The sequence below is a fragment of the Montipora capricornis genome, chromosome 12, assembly GCF_036669925.1.
Source record: "Montipora capricornis isolate CH-2021 chromosome 12, ASM3666992v2, whole genome shotgun sequence".
NCBI lineage: Eukaryota > Metazoa > Cnidaria > Anthozoa > Scleractinia > Acroporidae > Montipora > Montipora capricornis.
Genome location: NC_090894.1, coordinates 93,404 through 110,000, shown reverse-complemented (window position 1 = coordinate 110,000; position 16,597 = coordinate 93,404). Strand labels below are relative to the sequence as shown.

General features: G+C 39.8%; 1 protein-coding gene across 2 annotated transcripts in view; it reads right to left on the bottom strand.

Moving 5' to 3' along the window:
- The window catches only part of LOC138025182 (mucin-like protein), a 36,417-nt gene extending 19,952 nt beyond the window's left edge, over nt 1-16,465 (bottom strand). For both annotated transcript variants that reach the window (XM_068872376.1, XM_068872375.1), the window contains exons 1-15: nt 16,154-16,465; nt 13,867-14,157; nt 12,892-13,081; nt 12,002-12,210; nt 10,383-10,652; nt 9,141-9,277; nt 8,294-8,635; nt 7,518-7,618; nt 6,698-6,790; nt 5,563-6,095; nt 4,331-4,549; nt 3,485-3,817; nt 2,458-2,715; nt 2,123-2,322; nt 1,095-1,434 (exon numbers count right to left, since the gene is read on the bottom strand). In XM_068872376.1, coding sequence (XP_068728477.1) covers nt 1,095-1,434; nt 2,123-2,322; nt 2,458-2,715; nt 3,485-3,817; nt 4,331-4,549; nt 5,563-6,095; nt 6,698-6,790; nt 7,518-7,618; nt 8,294-8,635; nt 9,141-9,277; nt 10,383-10,652; nt 12,002-12,210; nt 12,892-13,081; nt 13,867-14,157; nt 16,154-16,439 — 3,802 coding nt within the window. In that variant the 5' untranslated portion in view covers nt 16,440-16,465. The remainder of the gene's footprint in view (nt 1-1,094; nt 1,435-2,122; nt 2,323-2,457; nt 2,716-3,484; nt 3,818-4,330; nt 4,550-5,562; nt 6,096-6,697; nt 6,791-7,517; nt 7,619-8,293; nt 8,636-9,140; nt 9,278-10,382; nt 10,653-12,001; nt 12,211-12,891; nt 13,082-13,866; nt 14,158-16,153) is intronic.
- Nucleotides 16,466-16,597: the final 132 nt, after the last annotated feature.

Here is a 16,597-nt window from a genome sequence, read left to right as displayed (position 1 = left end):
TTCAAGCATTGTAAGCTACCAATATCGATTCGATAAGAAAGGTTTCATATAATATAATTCACGGAAACATTTTTCGCGTGAGACTGTGGTGGTATACTCAAGCCAACGTGTGATTCAGGGCAATTTTACTTAAAATGGGATATCCCGGAAAATGCCGAAGATAAATCATTTAACTCCTGCTAACACGGAGGCCAACCGAAAAAAATTCGTATATCCAGTTTTAAACCTACCAACTTATAATTACTGGAACTTCCGAAGGCAAGTTATTGTTAAGCAAGTTATTGTTAAGCCTTTAGGAGTTAAACTCGATAAAACACGACTGTATAGAACAACACCTTTTACTATTCGGGAGCATTAAATCAGCACTTGCTGCAAAGTTTTTAAGGTAAGGAAATTAACGTTCTTAAGCATATTCTATACTAACTTGAAATGATAGTTGCATGAAAAGATCATCGCAATTAGATGCGCAACGTTAGCAGGCAGTTGCAAGCGCAGGCCTGAAAAAATTCAGGCTTGAAGGGCAGCGTGCGATTGCACTGCCAATTGCTACCAGTAACAATTGCGCTATCAAGGCAGCTCAGAGCTGGTCAACTTGCAAAAGAACATATTCGTATTCTCAGTATTGGACTGGAACTAGCTTGCAATGGAGGCAAATGCGGGGGAATCTTTTCAAATGCAAATACTTTTTAAGATATTCCCCCGCATTAGCCTCCATTGCAAGCTAGTTCCAGTCCAATACCGAGAATGCCACTATGTTCTATTGACCAGATCATTCAACTAGAATCCGATAACAATAAGCCCACTTTATTGCTAGGAATCAAATTGTCGGAAAGTGTATTCTCGCAATTCTATTGAAGGGGATGGTGAAATGTTAACCCCTGTAAATGAATGAAGACAAGTGTGTTCTTATCGATGGTGACTCGACGATGATCGGAAGAAATCCGAGTGCTTCTTTGCATAAGTCGAACCTATAACCTTCAGATTACTAATTCGGATGCTCTTCCGCTGAAATATTTGAGAACTCGAAGAAGAAAAGCTTAAGCCTCTTAAACTTGGAAGTTGGTAAAGAACTTGAAATCAAAGGTATCCCATACCTGAGCATTCTACTCCATCTCCAGAGTATCCTCTTGGACATGGTCCACATGTGTACCCAGATGCGTTTGCAGGTGGCGGTGAATCAATGCAACTTACTCCTGGAAAACATGGTTGGAAATTTTCGTCACATGCATCAAGGTCCGCCTCACAAAAGGAACCTGTATAACCATTCAGACAGTTGCAAAAAAGAATAGAGAATTTTCCTGTATTGTTATTGAGATTGCTGTCATCGCTAGACTCTTGAACGCACACTCCTTGGTTTTGACATGCACAGACATTAATGATTGGGCTGTGGACTGTATTTGCAGTTCCATCGGACGCGATAAATTCAACCTCGATCTGAAAAAAAAAACAACAACAGCAAAAAAATAAAAGCGTTTTTTTTTACATTTCCAAGAGACTAAGAGGAAAGACAGCAAATACTTGTGCCCCATTATAATTACTGATTTGAAATTTACTTTTACGCCACAAAGGTTATTTTTACCTATAGTTCTCTAGACCGTGTGGTCCACTTTCACACCACCTGACCAATAAGGTGTCTTCCTTGAAACATTCTTCTAGTATTACAGAGAGCTAATTACACATCCATAAATCAATAGGGGATTCATGATATCCTTCTTTTTTCTAACCAATTTGTATCTATTCTAATCCAGTGTAATCCTTTCAAACCAATTGTAATCAATTATTTTCAACTCGAAATCGATTTTTATCGATTACTGTCAACTGTAATCCCTGGCAATCGATTCACATTATTTTCAAACTTTTTGTTAAAATCTGTACCGATGCAATTCAATTCTACGTAACTTCAAAACGATTCCAATCGTTTCCAATTAATGCTAGTCAATTCAAGATTGAACAGTAATCCATTCCATTTCACGCATGAGGAATGGTACCTCCCTGTATAGGTTAAAACTTATCTCGATGTTGGTAAGGGTGGATTAGAATCGCTAATCGTTGCTATGAATTCATTAGAGTTGATTGGATAGGAAGAATCGATATCTGGTTGCGTTGTCAGCTCATGTTTTACCTGGGCAGTGGTTACTGTCCATGAAATAGTGATCGAAGTTTGGTTTGTTGACGTTGTATGTCCAGCTGGGAGGTTTCCAGCGACGGAAAAAATCAAGGAATCGTTGTTGGGATCTTGTGCGGTGATAGTTATTGTTGCTGATGTATTCACCGTCACATTAACTTCTGTTGGCCCCACCAAGATCTCAGGAGGAAAGTTTACTACAAGAGAAAAGTTTAAAAAAAGACCATTAATCTATGGACTTGGTGTACTTGGTAAACGTTGGCTTATCTAAGGGAAATAATGGCTTCTACCATCCCTTCACAGGAAAAAAAGAGAAAATTTAAGTTTCTCACCCAAAGCTTGAGATTCAATTTCTATCTGAACAGACACTTCTTTTGTGCTCGCTCCAACTGAAACGTCTCCAGTCGATGCTATGTCAAACAAACAGTTTACATCTCCCTGGCATGCCAGCTCCGCTGCCGTTCTCAGCTCGTCGCTGCCAAAATCAATTGGCTCGTCCAAGAAGATAGGGACAAAGAAAGCATTTGAAAAAGTGCTGGTGTTTTCGCCGGGTTTGTAAGTAAACAAACTAATATTATCCGTAAGTTGCCCTATAAACATAAAAACCAAGATTGGTTAGACTTTCTATTCAAGTACAATGCTTACTCCCTTTACTGACTTTTGATTCACCAGTGTGCTGCGACTCGGAGATTTGTATTCAAGTACAATGCTTACTTTCGTTCTAACAAGCTCTCCACAAAAAATTTATTTTCGACATGAGATGTCAGACTCAGCTTCCTTGTATAATTTAATCAATAAATTGAAAAACAAAGAGACATGATGATTGCTCATTTTGAGCGCAAGCGCAATGAATGAGTTATTGCGGAGTCAAAATTTGGTGTGGACCATGGACCGTAGACTTAACAAATCTTCCCCGAAATGCCCTCGAAGCCCAAGCCGAGCTCGGACATTTTTCTTTGACTTAGATGGGACTCGAACACTACAATGGCGGCAAAGCCACTGTAACGCAAATGGTGTTTTGTTAGATCTTCAAACAAAATATTTAATAAATAGATTCCATGTTGTCGTGCGTCTGTTCAGTAATAGATCACACATGACGTCAAAATGTGGTGAGAACAAAAAAGCCGCACACGAGGCGATAACTAAGGGGGTTCATCAAGTTGGTTGCTCATGTTGCATAAACATGAATACGTTTGCTGTAAGGGGCCTTTGATCGTACTTGGATGAAGATACCCTTCTGATCAAAATACCAAAACAAAAGGTGTGAAAATATGCCGTATTGACAAGTACTTTTCACGGTTCGAAATTGTGCGGATTCATTGATAAATGTGCGACGCAAACCACCGAAATGGAACTTACACTCTACTCCAAAGTTGAAATGAATTTGTCTGCCGGTGGCATTGGACGGGAGGATGGTTCCATCGGGTTTTAAAAAGTCGTCTTGTTGGTCTCCGTTCCACAATCCCAGAAGCCCTTTGGTTTGGCCCTGGAATGACGAAGGAGCGGCAAAGACTATAGAAAGCGAGTCTTGAATTTCAGTTACTGTCACAGATATTCCAGAGGGGAATGCGACCAAGAAAGAGTTGTTCTGTGGACGCGACACAGCCACGGAATCGTTGAGAAGAAAACTGACATTTGTTAAACTGTGAAATTCTTGGAATATTTGACCGTTAATTAGCACCTCCAATCCACCTGAAGCAAAAAATGAAAGAAAATTAGTCATGTTAAGTGGAGAATAATAACAAAAACGAAGACACGAATCACTTTGAAATTAATTGAAGTTCAGTGTTGGAATAAGGCGCCAGCAACAGGTTGAGATACGACAAAGAAATAGTAAAATGGCAAAGCTCCAGAGCTGGACTCAGTTGCGCTCGTCCAAACCAAAACTACGATTAACAGGAAGAACTGTACCTTATCGAACTGAATTCCACGGATGCTAACTTTCTAGAATGATAGAATGATAATAAATTCCTTTTACATAGATTCCTAAAAGGGAGACAGATCTTTCTCTGTCCAATCTCCCTTTGGGGATAGACTCCTATCTGTAAACGATGGCTTATAAAACATTTCCTTTGCAGTTCGAATTCATTGTTGCGGAAACTTTGTAACATTTATCAAACAAAATGTGGATCTCCATCATTAGCAATTGTAGACACATATGCCAAGACCTATTGTTGGAATTCCTGCACTTCATGTCTTTCTTACCTTCTTCCTTGAGAGTACATTGCAATGTACTTCTGTTCTCTTCTTTTGCTACTGCTGCAGCGAACACAGTTGCATTCCCCCCACCCTTGGCAAGTTTTGTCCGTGCTTGCAGTTGGAAGAAACTTTTTTCGACGTCTATCATGACGTACTCGCCGAGTCCATTAAAGGTATAGTTTTTTCCATCCAGCGTGACAAGATGAGGGTCACCAAAAAAAGGAGCTGAAACCATCGATAATTATTATATGGCAAGAAATTCTGTGGCTAAATAGTACACTCTGGTTAACTGTGGGGAGTTTACAATACGGACCATTCCCATGGAACACTCAAGCGGTCCTTTCCTTATTTTTTCGCTCTCCCAGGAAATTTAAGTTGAGCGAAACACAAAGAGCTTTAAAAGAATGAAATTTACTTTTTTCATCACAACAATTATAGCGAGCGGAATTTAGTTTTACTTGTAAAAGGTTATCGTTCAAAGAAGCGGAAGATTATGAACATTCGCCAAGCGGAGAAGTTGTCGATCGCTCAAGGAAACGATGCCATATAATAAACAACTTACTAAAAAAAACGTTTGTCCTGGAGAGAGAGAGAGAGAGAGAGAGAGAGAGAGAGAGAGAGAGAGAGAGAGAGAGAGAGAGAGAGAGAGAGAGAGAGAGAGAGAGAGAGAGAGAGAGAGAGAGAGAGAGAGCTTCAAAAATGACGGTTACGCCCTATAAACGTCATTTGAAATTAATCATTGTCGTGATTTTATATTGTTCGTCGTCGATGTTAGCGCACAACTGGATTGGTATGAACGAGGTCAAAGAACAAAAGATTGGTAGTTTATTCTCAAGTTTCCATCAAAACTAAAATTTAGCAATTTAGCATTATCGTTTTGACGAGGAAGGGAAATCAACTTCCTTTAATGGATGCGATTCGTGAAGCATGATCAGTAAGGAAAATATTTTGTGACTTTTCCGTCGTCGTCGACATTGCTAAAGCTCTCAAAGAAACCACCAACTATTTAGAAAATTGACAAAAATGGGAGCAAACCTAGTGGTATTTACTATATTCCTCTGAAACATGAAAGAACAGGCAACATGTAAAGAACTGAGATTTGCAGTTTCAATGTGCACGTGAGGTGGTAGCACTCCCTGGTTGACAGATGGTTCTCCAAAAAATTATGGAATGAATTTAAGAAAAGAAAAGCGCGTTACTATTGGAATTTTCGCTTAAGCATCAATCAAACCCCTTACCACGTTGAGGTGGGACGTAAGCTTCGCATCCTTCAGAAGGCCGTTTCTCGTAGTATTTCTTACAACTTTCTGCTCTTCGTCTCGATGTAAGACAACAATAACCAAAGGCTTCCAGGTCATGTTTTTGGTGCTTTTCTGGAAATCTCAACTTGTGGTACCGATCTAGGGTGCCCGCTTGTGGCTGCGAATCAAGGATCAGGGCACCGCGTCTTTCAGCGTCTTCGTAGTAACAGCATTTTCTCCCACGTTCATTGACGGGTTGAACAGTATAAAAACATCCAGTGTAAGGAAAATATGGCTCCACCCATGTGTATCTGTTGTCAACAAATGCTTGGAAAACGGTGCAAGGACAGGGATCTGGCGTGTCAATGAGACTCCCCCTCACTGGATCTGGCTGATTATTGTACCAAAGTGAACAATTGAAATCACTGTCTTCAATACCGCTGGAATTCTCAATGCGCAGGATCCACCTTCCTGGTATACCGGCATTTCCAATTGCATTGTCGATGCCCTCTGCTTCGAGAGTTCCTGACCTAAGACATTATAGTTCAAAATGTCAGGAGATTTAACTCTATGTCGTCGAGAATATTCAAGTTGGCATAGAGAGCAGCATTCCGCCCTATATATTCGCGTAAACGGCGAATAAAGGAATGGCCAAGTATCAAAACACGTGTTGCCGACATATGACCGCCTGGGAAACAGTGCTGTAAACTGAGGGCGAAAGAGGGAACTAAATAGTCCAAAATAAAAGCAGGTACTTGCCTGAAAGTTCTTGAAACTAGTGTCGGAAAAAATGTTTTCTTCGCGAGATACCGACGGTGGAGGGCCACGGGAAGAAGGGCGAATTGCTCGAGAGAAATATCTTTTATCCTCTAGGGAACGCCCCCTCTATTTCCAGGGGTGATACTTGACACAAACCAGGCTTACGGATCAATTCTTGACCGTCATGGCTCGACATAAATAACATTATGCGTGCACAGAATGTTTGGTTATTTCGGAAATGGGGCAGGGAGATGGAGAAAGATATACGCGCAAATATATCGCGTCTCTGTTCAAAGCCTTATTACAGACTTAGAAATCTTTCATCGCGCTTTCATTGTCGTTAATGCCCAAACCGACAGACTGTGTGGTTTACCTTGGTAAATTAAAGTATTGATTTTTTGAGCCTCCAGAGTTGAATCCAATAACAGGAAGACCGATGTAATCTGAAAAATATTTGTACAATGACCTAGAAATCAGAACAAGAAAAAAGAGAGTAAGTGCACAGTTCAGTGATTACGCCAGTTGGAGTCTTTTCAAGCAAATTCGTTTGGTTTAGACTTGCCTCCGAGTTGTTCCAACAACCCTCTCCTGTATCCTGCCTAACAGAGGCTTAGTCAGGGCTAACTTGTTTTGGTAAAAAGGAGCCAATGCCAAAATTGAGCCATTTGGCGTAAAAATAGAATAATTGACCGTTTAGAAACGACTTTCTTATTTCACAAGAACCGAGCTGGAACACCAAAATATATAGACTTTTACATATTACACCGCTCAGCAAAGACGTCCCTAAATTGACTTTACTGTTTCTGAGATAATCACGATAACCCGACCGCAGTTGGCGGCGAAATATAGGAAAAACCGCAAAATGCCATACTCATCATTATCTTAAAGATCATTTAGCCGACTCGTACAAAATAACAAACGTTTTCTATTGATTGAGGCGACTTTGAATCAAATCACATCACAAGAAATCAAATCAAATCCTCTTGGTGGGGCAGAGGAGCCCCAAGAAACCAAAACCCCCTTCGCCCTGATCTTCTAGATCTTACAATCAAGATCCCATAAAGAGACAGATGGGGCTATTGATTAATAAACATGCTTAGAGTCTTAATTACGACGTCTACGACTTTAAGAGGTGTTAACCAAAAACAAAACAAAAAAAAAAAAAATACAAAGGAACAGTTAAAAAGACTTACACGCTCGTTGGCGCTGAAAATTGTATCCCGTTATGAGGATAGTTAAACATCACAAAAGTAAAGATGTTGTCGGTAATGAGGACAGCCTGGAATGTGTTGGTCTGAAAGAAGAGAACCAAGAAAGTAATACGTTTAAACTCGCTGCCTTTCCAGAACCATAAGATATTTCTTCACCATTTGACCACACAGCCTTAATGCATACTTCCGAGTCTCAAGTTTCGTCTCTTTCCGTGCACCCCTTATGTTGTCTAAAAATATATATCTAAAAAATATAAGAAATTGGAGCTACGTTCATTCGTCTTCGTCCATAGGAGCAATGGAAAAGTTTTCTTCCTTTTTCCATAACTTCCTAACAACAAACCCCATACTAAATGATGTTTTTAAACAAAAGAAACATGTTTACGTGTGTAGCGCGATCACGACAGGCTTTGTAAAGCGTTTACGACATAAATGCGGAAGCCTTCAGTTTAGTTTTGTGGTCACTTGGAGCAACTTTTCAATTCTTATCATGCCCTTTTCATTTCCCCACAATTCATCCACAAACTTTAAGATTTTTAACAAGTGCAACGGTATGGGAATTGATTAAGGTTCAGATGGAATTCTCGAACATAAAAAATACAATAAAAATAAAATGTAATAAGAGGAACCATTTAAATCGGCTTTGAATAACTTGGTTGGTCATGCAATTTCCTAAAGCTTGAATGCAGTAGATCCCTTGTGACTAAAAACAAGTGCCACCCTTTTCAGGACGATGAAAACGAATGCAATAAGCTCACCAATTTTTTTGCGATGGGATTCAATTCCAAATGACGAAGTTTCACCCATGTCACGACCAGCACCCAGGTCGCATTAAACGTTTTCCCCTCCGGTAGTGAGGAGCCGGATTCGCTCTGCAACACATCAGAAGTTGCGTTTTTCAAGATTTCGGCATAATTTGGGCCTGTGTAGATGTGATAGAACACTTTAGATGGTCCATTAAGGAATGATCGACCAAGATCTGTTCGTGTCCAATAGGGTGCAATCATTGAACTAAAACGCAGCCAATATCTTTGTCCGAAGTTGTAAGGTCTCTGATTAAACCTGTCTAATTCAAACTGGATGGTTCCATAAGGACAAATCTAGCATAAAAGAAAAGAAAATGGAAAACCTTTCAACAACGTCTGCAGTTTACATCCTTAAAATAAAAAAAATTAAAAAAAATCCTTTTTTCAGATCGACACTATGAATCTTTGGTGCAAACATTCGCGTTCTCATGACTACCAATTTCTTCCTATTTTATGCCTCGCACTTACAGAGTTCCTCTAAAATTGCACAATATGCCTAACAGCACCGTACGGTTTGCTCCAGCCCCCCGTAAAACATGCGTGCGGTCTCATTCGGGGATTGTCACAACAAAAAAGAGCGCGAGAGGCCTTACGGCTAATATGAGTAAGCTGCAAAACTGCTTGCAATCCAAGACTGCATGGCCTTGTCTGGCGCCATCATCAATCACAAACGCGCGAAAACTAGTGAGCACGTTCCTAAGATCAATTGTGTCTCACTGGTATAATAATAAAATTAAGACTCTGGAAATTTCTGGTATTAAGATCTACATTGAGGCTAGCTAATATAATACTAACTTACATAGAGCTCTCTGAACCTTTTTGAAAAGAACCTCATTCCACCGCCAGGTATGTAGATTTTAGGACACTGTCTCTCCGTAAAAGACAATTGGGTATCCCCGGCTGATTCACCGTAGGGGTACATCCGAATAACAGGAGCTGTAAACAAGTAAAAAAGGTTCAATCATGGTACTTATAATTAGCTGCGAATGTAAGTCTGGTGTTTAATTTACTGACCTATAACTGGCAGTAATAAAAGAGTAGTGAAGTGTGTTCGATTCCTGTTTTGTCATCGACGAGGCATTTGAAAGTAATTGTATACCCTTTTCTGGTATTTGTTCAGTAATGGAAGTATCACACTATACGTATTTTGGCTGTTATCTTATTGCTAACAATTTTATTTAAAAAAAAGAAAACAACAATTATTGAATGCAATATCAGTAGCCTTTCTTGCCTTCTCGCCAAATGCCATGCATTAGCGGAATCAAAATGTTTCATAACTGAAAGCAGTTTATCTACTAAAACTGAAGCTTTCCTCGACAACTGATCGACGAAATTTTGTTGATTGTATTATAAACAAAAAAATATGACGATGTTGTCAGAAAACGTCTTTTTTAAAAGTTCTGAAATTGAGGTCGTCTAAAGGTTCGTCAAATTATTAGATTTTTCAAAATACCATTCGTACCTATTAATTCCGAATTGTGCTAAAGATGGCTCAATTTTCGATATCATTGATGCCTTTCGGTACGCCGGCAATTCAAATAATATCAGCATTACTTAACAAATAATTTTAGTAACGTGGAGTGGGTGAAATGCCTTCCGGTGTTGTCGGGAGTTCTAGGACAAAAAAAACCCCAAATGGTTTGCATATATTTGATCATGTGAACTATTATCAACATCATCATCATCATAATCAACATCATCATAATTAAGATATGATAGTCGCTTCTGCGCGCTATCTTAATTAAATACCACTTAATGTGAAATGAGTACCAAATTTATTATTGAGGGCTATGGCTATGATATTTCTTTTGGTAAGACAATTCTACCACAACCACTGAATTCTTCCCATATGGCTCGCCATCACTTATTCCCGACTCTAACTTTTAGGAGAAAGAGCCAAACGATGGCTACGTTGGACCTAAAAGCAATGCAATTGAACTATTCTGTCTATTGTGGAAATATGAAGATTTTTTCAGCCCTGTTTCAGGGGACGAGTTCCTCTAAAATATATAAATCTCCGAGAGGTTTCTACTGACAGTACCTCCTGTTGTGACAAAATGAATGGTGTTACTTCCATAGACCTTTCCAGTTGAAGTATAGCACAACACCCATGCAGTATAGTTTGTCAAAGGCAGAAGTGATACCAGTGACGCTTGGTTCTGTTGCAGTGTTCGTTTAAAACTCCACAATGGTTTTCGATCTTGCATCCACCTTTTGTAAAGAACAACACATCCCTGAATTTGCTCTTCAACAGCGGAAGCTGACCAACTCAGCTGAGCGTCATGACCAGAACGAGAGATAAATGAAACACCTGGCAAGAGAAAGAAAACTTAAAGGAGAGAATACGAAATGAGCGACCTTCCAAAAATTTTTTTTAAAAAAGAAATTTCTTGTTAAATTCACACATAAGTCGTCAGGGTTCACGCTATTGTGATGATGCACTTGTCTTCGTGATGCCACGCCCAACCGTACATACCGGGAGAGCTGCTGAAATGTAATTTGACCAATCAGAATTCAGCGAGCGAGAAAAACTGTGCTATCCGACGTCACAACAATTGTTCGCAAATAAAGGGCCAGAAAACCATTTAACATATTATGTGGCAAATTTCTGGCAACAAACTTTGGCGCCAAAACTGGGCTGCCGGCGAGCGGTGATTCGAACGTCACCTGTTTTGCTTTGGCTGTTATTTGTGCCAGTCTGGTATTTTCGAATCGAGTAGACGTCAAAACAGTATTGATAATGTACTAATTTGTGTCAAGTTCGCGAAAAAAAACTTAGGTGGCGTCCTTTAGACAGGGTAGATCGACAACGTCGTTTACGCACAGAAATGCACCGTTTAAGGTGAAAGGGCAAATGATTGATAAGATAGCACAGTTTTGACTGCCACGCGCACTGCGGGCGCGGGTTTCGTAAGCACGGAACCCTCAGTATGGATGCTAGCAGCCCATTCCAGTTTTACCTCCCCTTTCTCCGGCGTTACTCATTTACACACCCAAAAGAGAGTTTGGAGGAATGTTTACTGTAAAAAGGAAACAGAAAGATGAGACATCCACCCACCGAATTACAGTTGCTTTTTCCTGTTAACACAAAACAGCAGAGCCAGATGCTCATGCAAAATGGTGACGCTGGGATGGATCAATAGTTTCTAGACAACATTCCTTCTCAGGACTATACTAAGCCGGGGGACATTACTTCGTAAAGGCAGAACTTTTATTCTTTGACTTGCAGCAAACGTTACATCACTTTCGCATCGTATTGTAACAGCTCACGAACACTAAAGCACCGAACTTATGGTGATTGGATTAATAATAAGCTGCCGAAACTGAACAAGAATCGTGGATAGAAATTGATCCACGCACTGGTCAAATAATGATTGGTCGTTAAAGCTGTAACACAACTACATTTGCGATTGACTTACGAATCTCAGCTTTTCAGCCAATCACAAGCCAAACCAAAAAGCATTTCGATTAAGTTGCAAGCACATGATTTTTCCACACCATTGCCCAGGGTCTCAGGAAAAGAGACCTGAAAACTCGAGTTTGAGTTTTCCCGCGCTGATAGCGCTGGTTGCATCCATTTGTCTCACTTGGTCTCAGCTTTCCAGAAATTCATGTCCAAAACATAAGTAAATGTCTAAAACAACATAGTTCACTACTCACTGATCTTTGAAAAGTCGTACAAAACAAAGAAACTTGAATTAAATTCTCGTTTGTGGGGACCAATGCCAGTAAAAAAACCCATAGAAAGGGGCTGAGCGAAGTTTCCCCAGGAGACAAAAGCAAACGGCTGAACCTTTCCACAAAATGGACCAGCTAAAATGACTGTCGGGTTTATGGTTGCCCATCCAAGATAATCATCTTGCCAGTATCTGCAAGAAACAAAGGTAAAGCAGTAAAGCGAGGAAGGACATTTTAAAACAGCTTTTGGAAGTAATCTTGTCGCTTTTCCAGACTGCTACCTGTAGCTTTTTTTAAATTTTTAAATCAGGGCTAGGTGTATTGTTTCCCTTTTATCATCTAGTGTTTTTCTCCTATCACAGCCCTCGTCTGGAAAGCTACAGATCTTCCTTTTCTGCGGGCGGCATCTCAAAAATGTTCACGTTAAACTAACATTATTTTCGAGAATTTATTTAGGTGTTCGCGGCAAAATAAAATATGTACATTTTAACAAAAAAGCTGGTTGTCATTTCTGAATATATTGATAAGGTAGTATATCGCCCCTTTAAGTTAAATATATTTTTTTTCATAGTGCAACTTCTATTTTTTTACGGCAACAATTTGAAATTCACTTTTGGTGCGGGTTTTCGTATTTCATGAAGACATGTAACACCTAACTATTGCAAATGAGCTCAACAAAAAAGGAGGCTACAGCAAGCCTTTTATTGGCTCGTCCGATCACCGAAGGATACCAAGGGATTAAAGAAATTAATAATTTTGAATTCCCAATGGGCATTTTTCACGTATGAACAGCAATGCTGACCAGGAAAAATAATTTTCGTATTATGAACCTCGCATTCCTAAGTAAACCCGTCAACAAATTTCCGACTCACGTGCAGTTTGGTGCTCCTTCCACCCTTCGATTGGTTAGTAAATCAACGACGTGAACCAATAGAAATCGTTGAACTGGAGGTGTGAAGGTCGGGTAAAATGCATTGAAACAATTCATTCCACCTGGAGTACTTTCTGGAAAACCAGGACTGGTAATAACACCCATTTGACTGATAACTGTGGCCTGGCATCCTATGATGTGCGTAAAAAAAAGAAAAAGTTGAAAATGAAGTTACAGTGCGCTCTGAAGTAGCATTAATGGTAGTAGAAGCACCAGCATCAGCAGCAACTTCGAAAGCAGCAATATCGAGCTGCAACAGCAAACAGTGAGCAGAAGTAGGAGCAGAAACAGTCAAACATAAAGGGTGAGAAAACTAGTTGCTTGGCGACGGGCGACTGAAAAATCAGAGTACTAGGAGGCAGGATTCGAAACTACGACCACCGTAACACTGATCGATTTTACGGAGGTCGTAGGTTTGAATCCTGATTTTTCAGTTGCCCGTCGCCAAGCAACTAGTTTTCTCACCCTTTATGTTTGACTGTTTCTGCTCCTACTTCTGCTCACGGCTGCTGTTCAAGTTGTTCTTTCGCCCGTCGTCCAATCAAGTATTTCCCCATCCTTCTCACGGGCGCATTACACCTTTAAACATCTCTATAGTTGCATGCAGTCAAACATCAATTCAAGTCGGAAAACACGAAACAAAAATGTGAGCAAGGAGCAAGAATGTGAGTTGATAAACGAAGGTTTATAAGTAAAGCATGCTGTGAATTTAGCCATGCAGGAAAGGGTGTCCGGTCGCATGGTAAACCGTCACCTTAACGGATCTTCAAGTAACATCTAAAGAGGGGGATAAATGAATTCCATTCCATCAATATATTAAAATAATATTACCAGCTTAATGTCAATTGAACACGCGGTTGAATTCTTCACCTCAGAATTCACTAAAAGCGGGATGTAGTTTTTTTTAATGTTTTACCTAGTCTTTCTCGAGGCCAACTCATTGGTCCTATTCCACCTCGTGTAAACCCCGCTACTCTAATTTCATAGGGTGCGGGGACGTTCGCAATATCGATGGTTGTTTCATGGACGTCCGGTCCGACTGTTACAGAGGAAATTTCGTCATCGCCATCGACGTGATAATACACTTTGTATCCGAGTAACTTGCCCTCGACTCTGTGGCTCGGAATGGCCGTCCACTTGACGTACATTTTCAAGGTGTTGTTTAGATATACTTTTACGTCTATCCATTCAGGAGCTTCCAGTGGAACTAAAAAAAAGGACACAAGAAGTATGTATATAAATAAAAAAAGACAAGCAATAGCTCAAATTTATGATAAAAAATGTAGTAAGATGGGCGAGTAATTTTGAAATAGTAAACTGAAAGAGGAAGTTGGTTGCCGAGCACTGGATGACGACAGAATTCTCCGTCGCCACCGTGACCATGGTTAAAAGCACTTTGATTTCAATAAGCGTCACGAAGTGTGCCCCTTGATCTTCTCCTCAACTTCAACGTCACCCATTTGTAGGAATAGACAAATTATAAATGTCACACAGTGACTCCGGTCTCCAAGTAAAGATTAACAGCTGCATTTACATGACGCTAGCCCTAATATTGTTAGAAATGCGTAGCAAATGCTTAGACTTTAAGGGACACTTCATGTTACGTATCAAAATCGGGCGTAAATCTAATTACGAGCCCTTCTGGACCATAGTTAATAGAGGGGAATGGTTATGAAACCCGACAAATTTCGTCATTGTAGGTTTTTGTTCTCTTTTTTGGCCTTGACCGTGCACAAAACACAATAGCACTCCGCATTGAGAAACTAACCAATAAAAACGTGTTGATTACGTAATTCATGCATAGTGTATGAGCGCAAAACAAAAGATCGTGCACGGTCATGGACTTTCCAACCTAAATCTTGGCATCATTGTTTGCTCCTTTGATGTTTGCCGCGCTTCCTAACCATTCCCCTCTATTAACTATGTCTGGACTTAAGTGTGAATCCAAGCAGTTTGTTGTCTGCTTTGCCGGTGCTTAATAGGCGGTTAATGTGCTTAGATATGTAGGGCTTAATAACATATATTTCCACATGAACGTACGTGGATTCCTATCCCCTCCCGTCAAAATTTTTTTCTCTTTCCTTGTGCGGATTTCTGGACCAAAGAATCTCCCTTTATAGATCAATATTTATTTTCAAAATAGACTTAGGGAACAGCAAGAGGTGTGTTTGAACTAACGAGCGAACTAACGAACTAACGACGACACGAAGCCCGAAAAGAATATCATATTGCAACTACGTAGCTCTCTTGATGATCAATACATACGGCCCAATTGCTAAGGTTGCTAATAGCCAAGCGGGTGCTAGAACTTTCCTACAATTGAAACACGGAAGGATATTTACCGTATATCTGACTGACAAGTGAAAGCCAACTTAAGACCTACTTTTAGCGTGCTATGGTGACGTCTCCTTGTGAAATAGGTTTTTTGCCATTTTCCTCATCAGTTCGTAAAAAAAAAAAAACAATCGCGTGTAGCTGGACTTCACGAAATAAAATGAAACTGGTCGACTGGAGGAGATGCAGTTTCTGATATGAGCTCAAGTTTCAAGTTTATTGTTTGCCTCAGTACAGAGCATAGTTTTTAAAGTTTTTAAAAAGTTAATGGCGAGAAAGCCCAAAGCAAACCCCTAGACTTGTAAGAGATAGGCTCCCTCAATCACTGAATTAATTAATTGATATACGAAGTATTAACAGAAGAAAAACACATGTCAGATCGTAGGCAGAGCTACTAAAGTATATGAAACATTTAAGTACACTAGATAATTGTGTTAAATATAGATTAGGCCAAGAAGAAAAAGCAAATAGGAAAACAATGAAATATTTATAATAACCCGGATTCCGAAAAAAACTCGACCAATAAACTTTTATGAGTCATTGCACTGGAACTCCAATGATAATTTCCCTTATTCAGTTGGCGAAATGCAAAATTTGACTCAACGCGCTCACGGCTGCTTGATGTGCAAGAGGTAAATGCATATCTCAGCCTCAATCTTAATTTTGTGCCAAGTGATGGTCGCAACTTAATCATAACACCACTGATATAGATAATCATCTAAGCCTCATGATGTTTCGTTAGATGTGCGTCTTTTTGGGCCAAGGGGTTTGAAGTATTTCTCTAATATTCTGAAAGAAGAAGAGGTGTGGGGGTGGGGTAGTGGAATGTTGTCTCTCATCGATTCTAATTAGAATCAAGTGGTTCTTACCTCCTTCGACCGTTGTCACATAGACATTTTGACTTTTCCTCAGGCTGACATCTCCTGTTTGATTGTAGCTAATAACTAAGGCAACAATCTCTACACTGTAATTTGTGCCAGTATGCAACCGTCCTACATCTACTCGATCACTATTCTTGTCGACATTAAAGACAGTTAAACCAGCTTTTCCATTGGTCGGAGTACAGACCACTGCATAGACTATAAGTTGGTAGGGAGGATCAGGTGCATAATGGGCCCCTTCTGCATGTATGCTTCTCCTTTCTACGTACGACATGTTTACGTTGTTCCACTCTGCCACAATGGTAGCTGAAATTAAAAAAAAATTGTGGCCGATAGGTTTTACCGCAGTTGTTATTAGTAACATTTGACGATAAAAACTTGCGACAAAACGTTGCTTAATAACATTGTAAGATTTTAAAAAGTTAAAAACGA